The following is an 18,989-nucleotide window of genomic DNA, read 5'->3' on the forward strand; positions in this document are numbered from 1 at the left end:
AGTAATTATAATAATTGCATACACTGTTTTTGATAGCAGTTTTTAAACATGACACTACTATCACATCTTGTCTGTTTGCCAAAATATTGTGATACTCTATTTATTCCATTACACCCATCCGTAGATATGCATACGCTAAATGCACATGCTAAACGACCTTAATTATGTGCGGCTTTGAAAGTGGCCTTGATGGATGCAGGACACTTTTTACCACTAGTATTTTACTGGAGCATTGAACAAAAACAAATGATGACACACGGTAAGGAATTGAATAAAGAGCAAAAGACAAATGAGAAGCACAGAAAAAATAGAACCAAGATACGAACACACGCGGCATGAGTTTCTGTGGCCAGCTGATGCACTAACGACGCCAGCAAAGAATCCCCTTCATCACATCAGCAGCGACGCCGAGCAGTGATGATGTCATGGTGATGGATGACAGATGTCCTGCTCGTTCCAAGTCTAATAACTCCCCTGAATGCATCATGAGCAGATTTTTTCCATTTTACATGAGATGTAAATTTACTAGTGGTGAAACCCATAAACCATGAGACAAGGAGTTTTTCTGTGTGCTTTGGGTGAAGAACACTGGTGGACGGGTTGAATAATGTTTTCGCTGTTTGCTGAAGTTTTTCATTTATGTTCCCTTCACCTCAAAAGCACTCGACATAAGAAAACACTGGGGGGAGGAGTGCTGCTAGATAAACTCAGTGAGTTGATGTCTTCTGACTATTTTCTTTTTATTTTTGCCAGTTTTCTCCAATGTTAGTCGCAGACAGTTCACGTCCTTGTAAGTGATGTTTCCTCTACATCATAGCATCACCAACATCATCATCAACCTGAGCAGTCTGGTTTACTTCTTCCTAGCCTAAAGGCCGCCACACACCAGATGCACCACGCCAGGTGGCGTAGCCTTGTGTAGGGAATACAGTGTACTTATAGAATGTGTAGCAGTTCTTTTCACACTTTAAGGAAATATATGAGGTGAAAAAAGACTAGGCTACTGATTAACTGAAGTAACATATCATTAGCATTTGTCTGTTTATTTAAAATGACTGGCTTTCTGAAGTCATATGTCATCTGTTATGACCTTTTGTGGCCTTGTTCTGGATTTAATTCTACACAGTAATCAAAGAAAGCTAAGTGGCGCACTATGGCACAGACAGTTTGAACAGTGTGGAAGTTGCCTAGTGGTGCCATATGTTGACACTGGTGGGTACACCTTCTTTTGGTTTTCAATGTGGTGTGCCTGGAGTGTGGTGTCCTTAAAAGAATGGTTAGAGTTAGTCCATTGGCTAAGACATGCCTGGAGTCCAAATTTTGCTTCTTTTCTTTAGAACTGAAGAGGCAAGGCTAACGTTGCTAATAAACACTAAACCTCAACAGTCACCCAAATAACCCAAATCATACTTCTTTCAACCTTTTCAAACCATATCCAGGTCTTCATTAAAGTTGCACAGATTTGTTGAGTGTTTTAGACAGCAAACAATCTCAGGACTAGGAGTGCTGAACAAGAGTCAGGATTTGTGACAGTGATTGTCATTAATACGGAGGAATCCGATACAAGATCAGTCCTAACAGTGTTGTCGGAAATGGCTACCTATAGAAGTTTTGTTCATTTTTATAGCTCACAGTAAGTCATACAGAATCCTGTACCACATCAGCACAGTCTAAATTATGATGTAGACGCGGTTTGAACAGGATAAGAGAAGCTTTGGGGATGTAGTTTTACAGAAATGATTTAGGCTCTTTGGGTGACTACTGAGTTCTAGTGTTTTTTAGCAATGTAAGCCTTGCAACTTCAGTTCTAAAGTAAAGAAACAAAATTCAGACTCAGATACTTCTCAGACAATTGACTGATCTTGGCTAAGTGGAAAATTGGAGAAGTTTGATCTTGTGTCATACTATTCCTTTAGTACTTCTTATTTTAAAAGCACTGAAAGTGATTTGAACCGAAGTTGATTTGAGCCAATACATTTCACATTTCACACTAACTAAAATACATTTCACACACTACTATCAGCTGAAAGGGACAATTTCTCTTCGCCATCGCATAACATGAAAAACAAAACATAAAAAGGAAGTGCTAGGGGTGATAGATGAAGTGGGGCTCCTTACCACTTCTGTCCTCCGGCTGTGTGTTGCTGCACCGTGTAGCCGAACTGTGTCTGCTTTGGACCCTTTATGATTCTATGGTTCTTCGTGTCAATGTTGAAACAGTCATGGAGCCCTGCAAAAGAACAAGGAAAAATTAAACATAGAAGAATAAAAAACTGAGCATGATCCATCCACAAAACCACTGAGAAGGGATCTATGTTTATTGGCAATGGTGATTTCTGAGAGCCAGCAGCTGCAGCAGTGACCCAAAGAACCATGGAAAGATTTCACAGTGGCACAAACACAAAGTTACTGCCAAGTTACACAGTTTCCGCAGCTGGGGGTTAAGAATGCGAATGCAAGATATAGACATGCGCTATAAACCTCATCTTCAGGACTAACGTAATCCATTTACAGCCATCAATGGACTCCAGTTTGGATGGTAGCTTGATCTTTCGTTGTGCAGGAATACTCTGATCTGAATAAATATTATGAGTTAAACATCATCCTAGTGTCATTTATTCACACCTTTAAGCAATGTCGACTGCTCTTGTTCATGTCAAGCTCAAATCGCATAGCTTAGGCAAATAACTTGAACTTTCGACATACAATTGTAGCCCAGGGTTAAATCCTAACCCTTGTCATCCAGTGTTTGTATGTGTATAGTTTGTGAGAGACATGCATTTTCACACATGCGTAGATGAGTAGCTGTCTCGTTCGGCGCGCTGAGTTTGTCTGAAACATACTGAAGTTCAACGTGGTCCTGACACCTAGTTTTATTGCATCCATCCAGTGTTCGGAAGTGCTATTGGTTAGAGAGACTGGCTATCTTTCCTTTCCTCCTATCAGAGTGGTCCAGAGGCGGGATCAGGTGTGGGAGGGGGCAGCACGATAGAAGTAGAGGGGTGGGGAGAGAGCCTGTGCTGCTCGCACTGCTCAGTTGCTATTTATCGTTTAGAGAACTTGCAATGCCTACTGATAAGTGTGCATGAGCAGTAAAACTACCCGGTTACTGTACAGAACACAGAAGTATAAGCAGCAGCACTAGCCTTAGCCGCTAACGAAGGCTGTAGCGGCCAGTATCCATAGCTAAGCCACTAGCTTCAGTATAACCCCTTTCAGTTTGCCTGTTTTGTATGGGGTTTTTTATGGACAGTAGACTGTGAGTTTGCCGTTTTAAATCACCTCTTTGGACCTGGAGCTGGCTAATAGCGTCCCGAGCTACCGGAACGTTCGGGGCACCTCAGCTCAGCCTACGAGGGAGGTTCATGCTGCCCGAAAGCGTTTTGACGTCCCGGGAAACGTGCGATAGTTCCTCGGGTTAGCCCACCCTCAGCTCTTCTGCCAGTATCCAGAGGACACACTGGTGAGCTGTGGACTGTTCGTCAGTGCGCATTATAGACTGTCAGTGTGAGCCAGACACACAAAGCTGACACAGACTGAGTGCCCCTTGCCCAATACACACGGATCCCCTTCTTGCTGCAACGGGCCTGCAACGTTTGTTATTTTGTTCATTTTGATTTGCTGGCTTTAAACAGGGTAAAAATATTACTGTAGTGAGTGACCGGTCATCCCAATAATATTGTACAGTTAAGTTTGGTAAGAAATAAGGGAGTAAAACGTTTGTGATTTAAAGTTCTTATTTCATGTAGTTTAAGAAAGAAGGGTTTCTCAATATTGTCATTCAGACACTGCTTCATATAAAAGGGACTTTTAAGTTATAAGCTGAGCCTAGAGTCTGTCTCTGTAAGATCCCTTAAGTGATTGGTTTACTAAGTTGCAGTCTTATTAAGTTAAACCTTTAATTTCTTTATTTCGGTTGCATTTCATGTAATTGAGAGTTAAAAGATGATTTAGAACAGTGTTTTAAAAAAGTTTTATTCTTTTGACAAAGAGTCTTTATTTTTTATCTGCTCTGTATATTTTTCTAGTCCATTTGGACTGAAAGGTTTAATTTCATACTTTATCTGAACTTTTTGTTTTTATTATTTAAAAGCAGTTGTACCATTTCAACCATTCCGTTTTATAATACATTTTCTACTTTTCTATAACCTGTGTCCGACTCTACTCACTGGGTATACTGTTGTTACGTGTAGCACCAAGTTAGAAACGGGTGGTTAAGTTATATTGGTGATACAGTAAACTTAACTGGTGAGAACCATACCCATGAGCTCAGGTTAAATATTCATTTACCCCCTCTCTGGTAAAAGAGGGCTACACAATCATTACTGTTCTGCAGTAGGGAACACTCAAGGCCTTCTAGGCTTTCAGAGAAGGCCTAATGATTTCTGTAATATTTAGTTCATTTTTATTCAATATAATTGTCATGCATGTTTTTAAGCTCTGCAAGTATTATAAACACACTCTTATTTCATTGATAAGTTTTCGTTGGAAACAAAAGGGTTAAATTCTTAAAATGGCCAATGGAAAATGATTCAATCAGGTTTTTTTTTTTTGTATCTTCGTAGATGCAGCCAAGCTTTCCCATTGGTTAGGACTTCAGGAGCTGAATCAAAGGCCTAATGTGTCTAATTAACTACAGTTAGGAAATTACAGTGGAATCAACCAATCATGTTTTGACTTACAGCAGGTGGGACCAATTTTGTGAGAAAAAACATCACTCTAGGCCTTCTGGAAGACCTAAATATTTCCAACAGCAAGTATGAGTAATAGCCTGACAAATGGGTTTGCTAAAAATGGAAAATAGCAGCTGCAGTTCTATGCCAGGACCCTTCATTGTAAAACTGGAATACATAAGGTAATACCTAAGGTAAAATATATGTCAATACCTGCATTACAAGAAAATAAAACATGGAACATCTTTTACAAGCTTCGAATTTATGGATTCAACCTACAGTGGCTAAAAAATGTTCACGTGATTCACTGTTAGCACTGATGTACTACTGGAATCCCATGGAGGTGCTTGCAAAAACTGGCATTATCATAGAGGTGGATTTTTTCCCTCATTTTTGACCAAGTTTTGACAGTTCTGAAAACACTCCACACCACAAGCGTTTTAGTTCAAGCAAGTCTAGCACATTAAGAATGCACTCATTCAAGAAAAGATCCAGCAGCAAACAAGTTTGTTTTCTTATGCTACCCATGCCCCAGTGGAATCACTCAGCAAGACTCTGCTTCTTCCAAGAGGAGCACACCTACCCACCGGAGCGTGGGGAATTCGGCCCCTGGGGTATGCTAAAACAGCAAACGCTCCATGGAGGTCTCCTACTGAAACATGACTGTGAAAATCATTCTCCTTCCCCTGTGTCTATGCTTTCTCCCAAACTCACCTGACCCTCTACTGCTCATTCAGAGGCCATGGTACAATACAGACGTTGATTTAACCTCACTAGGTTTAAGCACTAACAGAAGATCTGTCAGTCACTTACAAAGACTGGAATGACACCATCAATCAACTGGAGAGGAAGGATGTGGATGACCCATCATCAGTAGAGTCGGAGAGCAACTAAAGAATGTACTATAGTTTACTCTATTAGGAGGAGCTGTGTTGTGGTCTTTAAGGTTGCATAATGTTACATATTATTAAGGAAAAACAGCATAAACATTGATACAAAATGTAGTATTAAAACGATACATGTAAATACCATTACTTTACCATAATTAAATGTAACATCAGGTTTTATTCATTTCAGCAAGCAACTTATGTATCAGATAATGATCTAACGAAAGTAATATTTTAACAAATATCAGTCACTAGCTTTTCCAAGGAATACCAGAGTCAACACATGCTGTCTAAATCTATCACAGGTGCTGATCTAAGAAGCATGAATTTCTTTGATCCAGTTTATTTTTATAAGAATTAGAGCAAATTGCCATGTTGAAAGCATGATTACAACATATTGGGAGCACAAACCTAAACATGCAGCAATAACAGAAAACAATGGGTTTTTAGAACAGACATAAAAATCCCGCCTGATCAAAGGCTGAGGTCTTCCTGATGGCTTTAGGTCTTCTCGTCTGCTCTTTAAGCTCTGGCTGATCTAAGCAAAAGCATCACCCCCTGTTTTCAATTAAAAGACTTATCATGAAGAGCTTTCTTCAAAGAGAAACCAACTGTTCTATACCTGTTACTAGCATAGTTCAAGCCATTTATTGCCGATGGCAGTGATAAGCAGAATGCCTGAATCTTGCATTTCTTTCCAGTAACAGCAGTAAATTAGGCAGAGCATCGATGGATGTGGAACATAGGCAGACAGGAGGAGCATGGAGTTAAGCCTTCTTAGCCTTAGTCTGACTCTCCTTAAATCCCTCTTTCTTTCTATTTATCTTCACCCCATCTTTCACTGCCACTGACTCCCACTTGTTTTACCTCTTTGGCTGCAGTAGAGGCTGATCTCCTACTGTGGTACTGAGAGCCAATGTCATGGCTCAGTTTTGCATTCATTAAAATAACTTTTTTCCCCACTGCAAAAAAGAAAGGACATGAAGTAAAGTGTGTTTCTGTTGGGTTGTGGTCCAAAACAAGGTGAACAGAATGTGTTTGACAGAGATATTAAGATCTAGTCAATCAGCCAACACATGTTTGGTGTCCAAATTTAGCTCCGTCAGTTTAGAGGCTGACGTTGCTAAATGGACACTAGAAGTCAATGGACAAAACTTTTCTGCAGGCATACAGACACTAGATTAGATTTATGATTTCCATTGTTTCTATTTTTAAACATATATCTTCAGTTTGAAAACTCAAAATTAACAGTTTTTTATAAAATAGACAACAGAAATTGCAAATATATGTTCATATGCCTGCACATGATGGGCAGTCAAATTTGAGCAAAACAGGTGTCGTTTGAAGTGATTGCCCGCAGCTGCATGGTAAATTTTTGTTCATTTTTATATTTTACAAGAAGTAATACTGTGTCCTAAACCAAACCAACAGGTCTATGTGACTTCAATGAAGAGCTGGATGAAGTTTAGTGCTATTTCTGCCTGTTGATAGTGGAATAGCCAAATGTTTCCCATGTCACAGTATGAACTCCCACTGTGAGCTGCTATGAAGGCTTTCATACAGTGAATGAAAACGACACATGCAGACTGATTCTCACCAGATCTCCTCTCTGACCTGCCTCTCTCCTGATTTTTCCCTCCATCCTGCTCTCCCTCTGCCAAGACCAACGCTGATAACAGCCAGACATATCTGACAAATCGACATCTCGACATTTCCTCATATTACTGAAATCTGGATCAAACTCTCAGCTCTTGGGATGCTTAGACTGAGATTCCTGAAGCCCGACCAGGAATCAGTATGACTAATAAGCTAGTTTTCAGTGTGAAACATACAGTAAATTTACTGTATTCTCTGTGAAATCATATGTTGCTGAATTGAGACTAAAATATGGTACAAAGTCAGTGTTTAACATTGAAATTATTCACATAGAACGTTAATAAATGGGTTAAAATGCATCAAGCTGAGATACAGATATCTTTCATTTATTTAATTTCCAGTCAAAACAGTCACTGAGTACAAGATTCATTTTACAGCATTAGAAAAAAAAACAGAAAACATCCATACAGTATATTTAAAAGAAAATTACACTACTAAATATAATATAAATTTTTTCAGTATTTAATATGTGCACCCTTTGTCTTTATTACAGTTTCCATCCTTTTCAGGCCTGATTTTAGTTTTTTAAAGAAATCCACAGGGATATTTTTCCACACCTCCAAAGTTCAGTCTTAGAAGTTGGTTGCTTTTTCTGCTTCTCATGATCCAAGTGTTTTTTCACTTATTTTGCTAATTTTTCTTCTTACTAATGCATCACATCTAATCTCCCCAGAAATATCTCCTGGAAATGAATGTACTTAATGGCCATTTTTACTGGAATAAATAAATAAAGGGTGGCCTCCAACTATTGCACAGTACTGTAATTATTGCATAGGACAAGACTTTAACATTCTTTTAAAATACTCACACTTTTTGACTCATTTCTCTCATTCACAAAGCTTCCTAAATTTCATAATTCTTCACATCTATCTATGTTTTGTTTGCTCGAATGGTGTGGCTCTAAATCGCTCAGAGGCACAGTATAAAAGCACAGACATGCAGCTGATGAATGGACCCCATACTGCCTTCTGCTTCTCCAAGGCCCTGTAAGGAGCCTAACTGTTATGACAGTTTGACTTGGTTATACAATCTGAGCCCCATGCACTTGAAAACATCAGATTGGTCATTCTTCACAGTTGACCAGCAATAATATGAACGCCAATCATCTAAATATTGACACATTCTCTGAGTAGTTGCATGAAGTGCTCTGATTCTGATCCAGCCCTTTAAACGTTTTTTTTTTTCCCCAAAATATTTTCCAAAGAAATTTTTTTCTATTGAAGAATGTTTCTGTTATTTTTACCCTTTCATGTGTTTTATACATGCTTACAAACATTGAAGCTCTTATTGTTAGTGTGCACATGTGAGTTCTTCATGACAGCTAACATCCTGTATGCTCTAGGTGGTAACCACAACTATTGCACAATAGAATGCCCCTCTGCAGGTTTAGTGAACATGAGCTTTTGTTTCAGTGCCACCATGTACCTAGCACATGATATACAACAAGCAAAGCAAGTGTGTGAGGCATGCACAAGCAAAACAGACAGCAGCATCTGAAACTAGCTGAAGGTTCAAGAAAAGTATATAACTGGCTCACAGGAAGGTCACCTCTAATGATCTTAACCCATTATGTTTGCATGTAGTGCTCTGTTTTCTTGACTACTTTAACATCCAATTCAACATATATCAGAATGTCTGCTACACATTAGAGAAGGCAGATGGTGACAGTCCGACATCAGGTACTGGCATCGAGTAAATATCAGCAGAAAAATGCTAGGCTGGATGTCAGAGGGAGAAAAAGAAATCTAGTCCTGTCATAAATTTTGCCTGTCTCACATTGCCTCACATTGTTAGCTTTGTATTTCTTTCTGGGGATTAGTAGAGGGTTTAAGCAGTTTGAACATGGTGGGCATCTTTTAGAGGCTCATCTTAAGTTAAGTGCTTCAATTACAAACAGCTCATTTTAACACTTAAAAGGCTGCAAATCCATAACCACTTCAATTGCAAAGATCATTTGAGCATTTAAATTTTAAAGGATTGATGATTATTTATGTTGGGATATGGCATAAGAAATGTTGGAATGATGAATTTAAATTGCGTTTTGATCATTATTTATTCATTATTCCATAACTATGCTGTACCAGGTGACAACATAGGTTATATAATTATTAGCATTTTCTTGTAAGAAAAGTGCTGGATTTTAATGTCACATGTGAACACCAAGAATAATATAACATAAAAGCAACCAGCTTCAGCACCGTTGTCTCTCCTAGTAGCTGCCAAAGTGTTTATGTCTCATCTTTGTCATCATATAGCAGTGCATCTATGGCTATTTTTGTTCTGTTCTGGATTGTGCTTTGCAGACTATTTACCAATTCTTACCAGATATCTTGTGAGGTAAATGAGTTAAGGCTACTAAATAATAACTGCATCGCAGAAATAGTGACTGAGACAAAACACAGTATCATCTCAATCATGCATCTCTCCGGCAGGGATTAGAATTCCCATAACCCCTTGAATGATCATGTGACTCTGTCTCATCAACACCTGTTCTGTTAATTATGTTATCTGTTTAGTTAGCTTTATTGGCCCGGGCTTTAGCTTAGACACTTTGCAAGGTATTGTTGCTGTTACCAGAGCTACTGAGCGGTTCATTGTGCGGTCTGATTTGTTTTTCTTGTTTATTGACCTTTTGCCTGTTTGTTACAACTCTGCCTTTCTGCTTTACCCCTTTGACTTTGTTATGACGGTGTTTTCCTGGTTTTGGATTGTTTTGGAACTGACCTTGGCCTGACTTCGGAACTTCCTCAAACTAGTAAAGCCTCTTCATTTCTTACAGTCCGCATGAGTCTGATTCATTCTGTCCTGTTACAGATAAAACACAGTATTGGACTTTTGAGCTAAGGTCATTAGGTTACTGAATAACTGCTTTTAAAATAACATCCAACTCACTGGAATAGCAATACAAAGAGCCTCCGAGGATGAAACACTGTCTGTTGTATATGGTCTATTGTATATGGTCAAAACCCCCAATTGCCTTACAATGGCAGAAATACTCAATGTTTTGTGCTTAGTATTATCAATCTTAGTACAATGTCAAACTAAAATGTGCACTAAGTCAGGGAACACAGGAGGCTTTTATTTTGTGAAAATGTCAGAAAAAGTGGTGCTATGCCATCTCTACTGCACATACAATTCAACAATAAACAACTATAAAAATAGTTTACAACTTGCATGTGTGAATCAACAATTGGCTCAACTAAACAGAAAAAGAATGTCTAATAGACCAATTACCTAGAAAAGGAATGTCTAATAAACTAGTGATAATACTGTTGCTAACTACATTCACAATTATTTTGTTCACTCTGCTAAATTCTCTCCCACATATGTTTTATCATTATTGCATCCTGGCAATGCTTCGAAAGTTCTGAGCTTGTGTGCTCGTTGCAGAAACTGTTCCAGATACCATCAGAGAGCAGCTTTTTCATTTCACTCCTGCAACAAAAGGAAGCTGAGGGAAAAGAGAAGAGTTTCCAGAGGCCCCAGTTTCCATTTGAAACCCTAACGTGGCAGAGCGATTTAATACTCCCAGTAATATCAGCAGCTCCTGAAGCCGGCTCGAGTCTTTGCCTGGGTTTCCTGTGTACGGATCCCTCTGCCCAGATAAATAAACCTCAGCACGGTGGCTGCTGGCCCTGGGAGCTGAGCGTCCAGGACAGGCCCGCGATGCCTTTGGCCCAGAATCAGGTTTTATGAGCTCCACCACAATCATGCTGACACACAAGCACCTTCAGATCCAGAGGGGCAGCGGTGAGGGTCCTAGACAGACATGGAGTCAAGACTGGAGCACCGAAACCAATGACTAGACCCTGACCTCTGAATTCTTAGATTCTCAAGTAAAAGTGCAGATCTGGGATCAGTTTTGTCACCAACATCACCCTTAACAAGGGAAATCTTATCCTAGGTTGACTATCCTACTTTAAAGTACTTAATGAAATCCCCCAAAGACCTCAAACACATAAGGTCAACAGAGCAACCTCAAAATCAAGAAAACTAACATCAGTCAGTAACTGGAACAATTGAATCAACCCCACTAGCATCGCATTCCCCTGTGACAGAAGCCCCGACTTTAAAACTCAATCAACTTGAGGAGCCCTCACTCCTAAATCCAAAACAGATGACCCAAAATCTTGGCTCATCCCACAACCAAACCTAAGGAGACTGAGCTGTCTTCAACCAAACTTAGAACTGGATGGAAACCTTGGCCAGTTCTTTATCCCTTGTGGACCAAATCTTCACCACTGACAACTAACAAAGGCTAAACCAAACATCAAACTCAGCACCACAGCACTGCAACTGATGGAAGACTCAAGCTTTAGCTTACGCTTTATTTTTCCACCATCTGTGATGGACAGAACACCTCCATACATCTGCTCACCCCTCAGTCATCTCTCTCCTCCTTCACAAATATTTACGCGTGGAGCTGTTCAGATGCTAATGAGAACCACTGCTGCCCACCGGCTAGAATTACGGGCCAGCAGATTTGCTTCTAATAAACTCCACATGCCAGAAATGCATCTCTTCAACCACAGCTTGGAAATGCTGTTCCACCCAACCAGAAGTCATGTGTATTGTACACAGTGTAAGATAATATACATGCAATTTTAGTTTGGAGTTTTAAGACAAAGGCAACCCAAACAGCTATCGATCCATGTCAACTCTTCCTGTCGTGAGTTCTGCAGTCTGGAAAACCCATCAGAGTGCTGTTGAGCGATGCCTTGCAGGGGATGGTGTCTGTGGCATTAAACTATGCTTGTTTCCAAAGAAAATGAGCAAGAAGGCATGAACAGGAAGATGTGAGCTGGTTGGGTTGGTGAGTTTGGAGGGGTGGACAGTATTTGCAGCTCTGAGCTTCCTCAGCCACACAAAATAACCACAATTACTGACAAGGTCATGTAAGTTATAGCATGCAAACTGGAAGAATTCTTCAATAAACCTCTCAGAGAAAACATTCACGTCAGTTGTTATGGGGAACCATTTTTCTCAATACAGAATCTCTCTGAATCAAGGTTCTCTGTTTTAGACATGCCTCTTCATCTCACCTCACTGGTTTTCAATGTGGTTTAGGTCAGGGGACTGGGATAGCCATGTCATAAGCTTGAATCTGTGGAAATCTAATATTTTTTTGTGTGGATTTGCTTGTATGTCTTGGATCCCTGTCCTATGGGGAGATCTAGCCACGTCCCAGTTTTTTTTGCCAGTGCTGGTCAGCTCTTTATTCAAAATATCTTGGTATTTTATAAAGTCCATTATTTATCTGAGCAAGGTTCCCAGGGCCTTTGGAGGTAAAATGACTCCAAAACATTGCAGATCCTCCCCCATGCTTAATAGTGGGAATGATGTTATTTTCTGTATAACCTTTTTTATTGTTGAACTTGAGTGTTTGTTGCCAAAAAGCTCTATTTTTGTCTCATCTGTCTACAGAAGTCTGGTTCCAGTTAAGGTCCAGTAGCATCTAGAGAAGTCCAGATGCTTACATTTGTGATTAGATTAAGGGAAAGGCTTTCTTTGGGCATACCTTCTAAATAATTTGCTGGCAGGGAAGTAGTGTCTAAATTTTGGAGACTTGGTGACCTTTTGAAATCTCCAGTTATTCTCTAACCATCCAGATCTCTACACATGTGGTCAAAATAAACATACATCCTCTTTCAGTCACATTAACTACAGCTCTGGTTGTTTTAATTTTTAATTATTGCCAAAAATGTATAATATTTTCAGCTGTGCAGCTTTTTTATTAGTCATTGCCTGATTTATGAAGGTCAACAAACGTTTGTCTCACTTCATTTGAGTATATTTAATGTTCTTCACCTTCATACATAATTATGGGAACTTGGCCTCTGTAGCATGTCTTATTCGTACCCCAGTGGAGCAGGAAGTCACAGATGGCTGCTCAAGTGACCCTGTAAATATATAGTACAATTACATCATATACTTTTCTTATATTTTCAATATGAGATTAATATTGGAGCTGACTGTATATGATGGCTGGAAGTGTTTGAAGAAGATAATCCCAGTTTAAGTCAGAGGAACAGGGAGAGGACATACTAGTACAACCAGTTAATAAAGCATGTTTCTTTTCAGCCAAACAGTGACAGCTATTTCTGAGAAGAACCCTAGGTTAAATGTGAAAATCTAATTTATGCTCAGTCTACTCGCCCACTCAAGTCCCTCAGGCCAGCACATTGAGACCAGATTGAGGAATTTAGATGTTAAGCTAAACCAAAAACCTTGATTTAGTGTGTTGCCATTACCAGCCACTGTTGCTAGGGTTGGTATTACCAGGTGTTCAGAAAACAGATATGTTAAGCAAATGGTGGTCGGACATGTTGAAACTTAAGTCCTAAGTAAACGTTTCTGGGCCAGGAGTGAGCATCTTAGACTTACAGGTGGATGACAAGCTGCTGATGGAGACCAAAACTGATTAACACACATGGCAAGCTTTCCCACACAGTTCTGTCTCTCACACACACACCTTCAGACTTGCACCAGTTCCAAAATATTACACATCATAAACTTCAGAAGCTCTCCCTTATTCGTTCTGTCTGTCCAGCTCTGTCTCTTACCAGTTGATTCATCTGGCTCTTCTGGACAAGAGACCAGGGCTTCCAGCCAGCAACCCAATTCCTCCGACGACACAAATATTTACATGCTATCTAAATTCCCTTTTCAGTGCAAAATGGATTGGAGTCCAGCACCAATAGGAAGTATTAGTGCAAGTTAATGTCTAGCTCACTTCCAGTGTACACTGATAAGGATGCTGATAAATGCAGTTGCACTAGTTCATGATGAGCCAACTTTGTGGAACTTTTTTTTTTCTTATCTAGTTAACGATGGAGCTTCTAGTGTTTTAGACGGTTCATTGACCTGTGTGTCAGAACGAAATGGGAAAGAAAATTGGCAAAGAATGAACCCATGAACTCAAATAACCCTGATGTGGAAACATTTAAATGAAATATTTCAGATTTTTACATTTAGTTTTTGAATGTACACTCTTAGGTTATAATAGTTTTCTGTATTATCTGTTGTTTAGGGTGTTGGTGGTAATATGATACAAAGTAATGATGTTGTGTAACACATTACAGTTAAAAATCTCACGTTACAGTTACTGACTTTATGGCAACTGCATTTCTTTCAGTACTCATATACATTTTGTATATGACATTATATATAAATATATAAATATATACATATATATATATATATATATATATATATACACGATATATATATATATATATATATATATATATATATATATATTATGGCAAGCCAAACAGGAAATATTTAATGAACATTGATATATATACAATGAACATTGATATATATACCATGAACTTTGATATATATACAATGAACTTTAATATATATACCATGAACTTTGATATATATACAATGAACATTGATATATATGGAATGAACTTTGATATATATGGAATGAACATTGATATATATACAATGAACTTTGATATATATGGAATGAACTTTGATATATATGGAATGAACATTGATATATATACAATGAACTTTGATATATATGGAATGAACTTTGATATATATGGAATGAACATTGATATATACAATGAACATTGATATATATGGAATGAACTTTGATATATGGAATGAACTTTGATATATATGGAATGAACATTGATATATACAATGAACATTGATATATATACAATGAACTTTGATATATATGGAATGAACTTTGATATATATTGAATGAAAGCCGCTGTTGAAGGGTTGAGGATGGCCAAGAAAAACTGTACATTAATAAATGGGCATTAACAAACTCCAGGTGGAGCTTAAAGGAAGGGAATTCTGATAAAGTGACCAGTATCTATACACATTGATCCTGTGGACAGAGTGACCTGAGAGTGGCTGATATATGATGTGAAGACACAGATGGGTGGAGTTTCAATATATACATAATTTGACATGGTGCAGAAGAAGAGTCAGATGAGGCCATAACTTCTGTTTGAAAAATGCTCTTTTATTGAGAGCAAGGGAAAACAGTGCCACTTGAAAAGCAACTGAAAATTGAGGTAGGTCACTCCTAGCCCTACTCTTTCTTCTGATGGTCACCAAACACAAACACACTCTCCCTAACTCTGAGCTGGACACAAAATAACAGAGTAAACACAAACACACACTCTAACTGAAGAACAACAACAAAGCAACATTAAATAACAATGTAAACAGTGGGGGGGGGGTGCAAGGCTACAACACACACAACCCCAAAAGTCCCTCTCTGTCTAAACAAAACATTTTATGAATTATATTTTTCATCTCAATGTTCGATCCATGTTCATTCAATATATATACATTTTCATTCCATATATATCAATGTTCATTTCATATATATCAAAGTTCATTCCATATATATCAATGTTCATTCCATATATATCAAAGTTCATTGTATATATATCAATGTTCATTCCATATATATCAATGTTCATTCAATATATATCAAAGTTCATTGTATATATATATCAATGTTCATTAAATATTTCCTGTTTGGCTTGCCATAATATATATATATATATATATATATATATATATATATATATATATATATATATATATATATATATATATATGAAATGGATGGATAAAGATCCCTGTAGTGAAGAAGAAAGAGCGCCAACCTCACCTACACAAGCCAGATTCGATTTTCATTTACAAAAACTTCTGTAAGCTTTACATTACATTCATAATCTCTCCTGGTTAGTGACTTCAAATGTATATAGTAACATGCATTTTAAATTTTGTTTATTTCTTTGTAAATACAGTGTTGAAAGGACTATTAGGTCTTCTTTCGCACTTTTTATTTGGTACACATATGAATAGGTTTTAGAGAGTAACTGAGATCACTTTGTTCCAGAAAGTGATAAGTAAAGTCATCCCATTGGAGTTACTTTGGTTAATTTTTTTGAGCAACTACCCCAACACTGCTCATGAACCATTCCTCATCATAGGAGGGTCCATTTTAATAATCTTCTCTTTAAAAGCCTCAGGATAACACTCCCCTGCCAGCTGTCTCTCAATGGGCTGCTGTGATTGTAATTTCACTGATAATTGAACCAGACTGTGGCAAGAGCCCAGTGCTTTTTCCAGACTCCGGAAAGTATGAACACTTTGCAAGGAATCAGACAATGTCACGTTTCATTTCAAAGCATGGCAGGCAAGAGCATCAAATGAAAGGAAAAGAACAGGAGTCACCCACCTGGCAGCAAGCAGAGGATCCAAAGCAGCAGAGTGCAGTAGTACTCCATGTGTGTGCGCATGTGTGAGTATGTGTGTGTGTGTGGGGGGGGCAGAATGTCCGTCAGTGTGTTCCCCTTAAGGTCTAGGGCTGATTGACTCCACTGCTGCTGAAAAGACTCACTATATCTGGAGGAAGGAGGAGACTGAGGCTAAACCAAAGGGAGGTACGTAGTTTGCAGAGGGATCCTCCTTAACTCTGTCTCTTTTCCTCTTTTTTACTCAGTGACTCACTTTATCACTATCATTACTGTGTTAGGACTTACTCTACACAAAAGTCTACAGTGCAAAAGTCAGAGACCACCTTTCATTCATTTCATTTCCAGAAAGAAAAAGCACATCATTTTCAGCATTTAGTGTGTCCAACATTACACCTCCAGTTCAGTCTTAGAAGTTAGTTGCATTTTTCTGCTCAATTCAGTCAATCCCAAATACGAGGTCTGGGCTTGGGTGGCAGTCCACTGTTTGATTTGCAAACTCTCTTCTTTTTTGTCTATTTCCTTTTCTCAGTAAAGATCTCTTGACTGCTACTCACAATTTCAGACCCATAGCACTGAGTTATCTTCTTACAGTGGAAGGACGGACAAAAACAATTGTGGATTTTTTCAGATCTGAAGCAAGAGTGAAGCTTGACTTTCTGAGAGATCTTTCTCTCAAATATAAAAGCTTTATTGTTAAATATTGCCAGGATTTCACAATATTTAACCAAATTTTTTCACAATAAGTCAACTAATATTTGTAATAACACAGCAAGTTACAGTGAGGATGATGTTGAGCTGTACCACACAGATTTTGGTGTCTTTGAAAGTTTTAAAAGTTTACTTTTTTCCTTGTTTAAGTGCTAGAACACTGAGGTGTTCAAGAAATACTTTGGTTATTAGTATTGCCAGCTTATTTTGGTATTTTGGTCATGTTTGTGCAAATTATAAGCAATGTTCATATGCAATTTTACAGTGAATTACTGGCTACTGAGATCATTACCTTTACAGTTTATATGTAAAATTATAGGAGATTATTTTATTTACAGCTTATTACTGTAAGTATACAACACAATACAGCTACATTACATTCATCTTATTGTTCAAGTGACTGATGAGCCACAGTATAAAACTGTTTATGTAATGCTTATATCATGGTGATAGTTTTGGTGGTCTACCGGGTCTTGCACAGTTGCTAGAAGTCTTCTTTTTGTTATGTATTTTAATAAGCACAGTTTTGGAAGCTCTTGTTTTTTCACTTATTTTCCTATGACTCTCCTCTTCTTTATGTAAGTGGATATAATCTCATCAGAAATACGTCCCAACAAATGAATAACTTGTTGTAAATGGCTACTTTGACTGGAGATTAAATAAATGAAGGGTGATCTCTGACTTTTGCACTGTACATTAAGCCACTACTTTATTTTCTCAAAAAGCCATTGACAAAAGAATTGATAGAAATCTTTAAATGGCACCAATAAACCTGAAGCCCACACAATAAAAACATTAGGACATACAGTTCTACTTAAATTCCATGCCAGAAATGATCTTTGTTAATGTCCCAGTATGTGTAACATAGTAATGGCAAATCCTTCAGTTACATCACCATTTACATGATTGATGCAGAGATTTGTGGTTTACATAGCAGTATGGTAGCTCTTAAACCACACTGTCTAACCCCCAGCTCAACCTTAACCAACATGGACCACCATCCAAACCAGCCATATAATTACATATTACGTAACAGCTGATACCGACAATCGGCTGACTATCATTCAGATAGATGACCCACATTCCTTTCTGTATGAACGTGTTGCACAACCACACTGCAGTGTAATTAAGATCTGATCGAAACATCCTGACTGTAAAACATCCAAAGTGTGTGCACACATCCCTCAACCTCCGCCTCCCCCCCACACACACTACAAAGTCTGTAGAAGTCATCATATTAGAGTGCCAAGGCTGACAAATCTATATTCTATTTTTCTGTCTCGCTGATTCTGGCAGCTATACATCATAAATCATCACTTCTAGATCTGGCTTATATTCACTGCCCTGTAATCAGACTTGACTCATCCACTCACTATTTTGAGACTATACATTAACTGTAAGTCCCTTTAACATAAAGAGGATTTAAACCCTCACTGCAGATGCATTCACATTTTTTTATCTTCTGCATGTTCTTTTCCCCTCAATGCCAGAGTGGTCAAATGATTAAAATAATTAATTGCAGTTAATCACATTATATTGGGTAGTTCATAATGATGAATCAATTTGAACCTAAAGAGATCCTGTTTTTCCATATAAAAAGCAGTTTATTTTGTTACAGCTATATGAGTGGGTAAAATAAGCTTAATCAGAATGTATTTATTACATTTAATAGTTCAATAATGTTTTTCATCACTACAGAATGTTCATCATAAACGTCCAGTGAGAGCAACAGTGGCTGCATGTTCCAAACAATGAGTGTGTATTGTTGTTACAGTGGAGGGTCTCAAGGGAGACCTATATATTTCCACTTGGTTGTTGCT

General features: G+C 38.1%; 1 protein-coding gene across 1 annotated transcript in view; it reads right to left on the reverse strand.

Annotated features, from left to right (window-relative positions):
• Nucleotides 1-16,579, reverse strand: part of itga11a (integrin, alpha 11a) — an 82,566-nt gene extending 65,987 nt beyond the window's left edge. Inside the window, exons 1-2 of the mRNA XM_036584217.1 lie at nucleotides 16,443-16,579; nucleotides 2,119-2,230 (exon numbers count right to left, since the gene is read on the reverse strand). Of these exons, the coding sequence (XP_036440110.1) occupies nucleotides 2,119-2,230; nucleotides 16,443-16,503 (173 nt within the window). The 5' untranslated portion in view covers nucleotides 16,504-16,579. The remainder of the gene's footprint in view (nucleotides 1-2,118; nucleotides 2,231-16,442) is intronic.
• Nucleotides 16,580-18,989: the final 2,410 nt, after the last annotated feature.

Source organism: Colossoma macropomum, unplaced genomic scaffold (genome assembly GCF_904425465.1).
Source record: "Colossoma macropomum unplaced genomic scaffold, Colossoma_macropomum, whole genome shotgun sequence".
NCBI classification, from domain to species: Eukaryota; Metazoa; Chordata; class Actinopteri; order Characiformes; family Serrasalmidae; genus Colossoma; species Colossoma macropomum.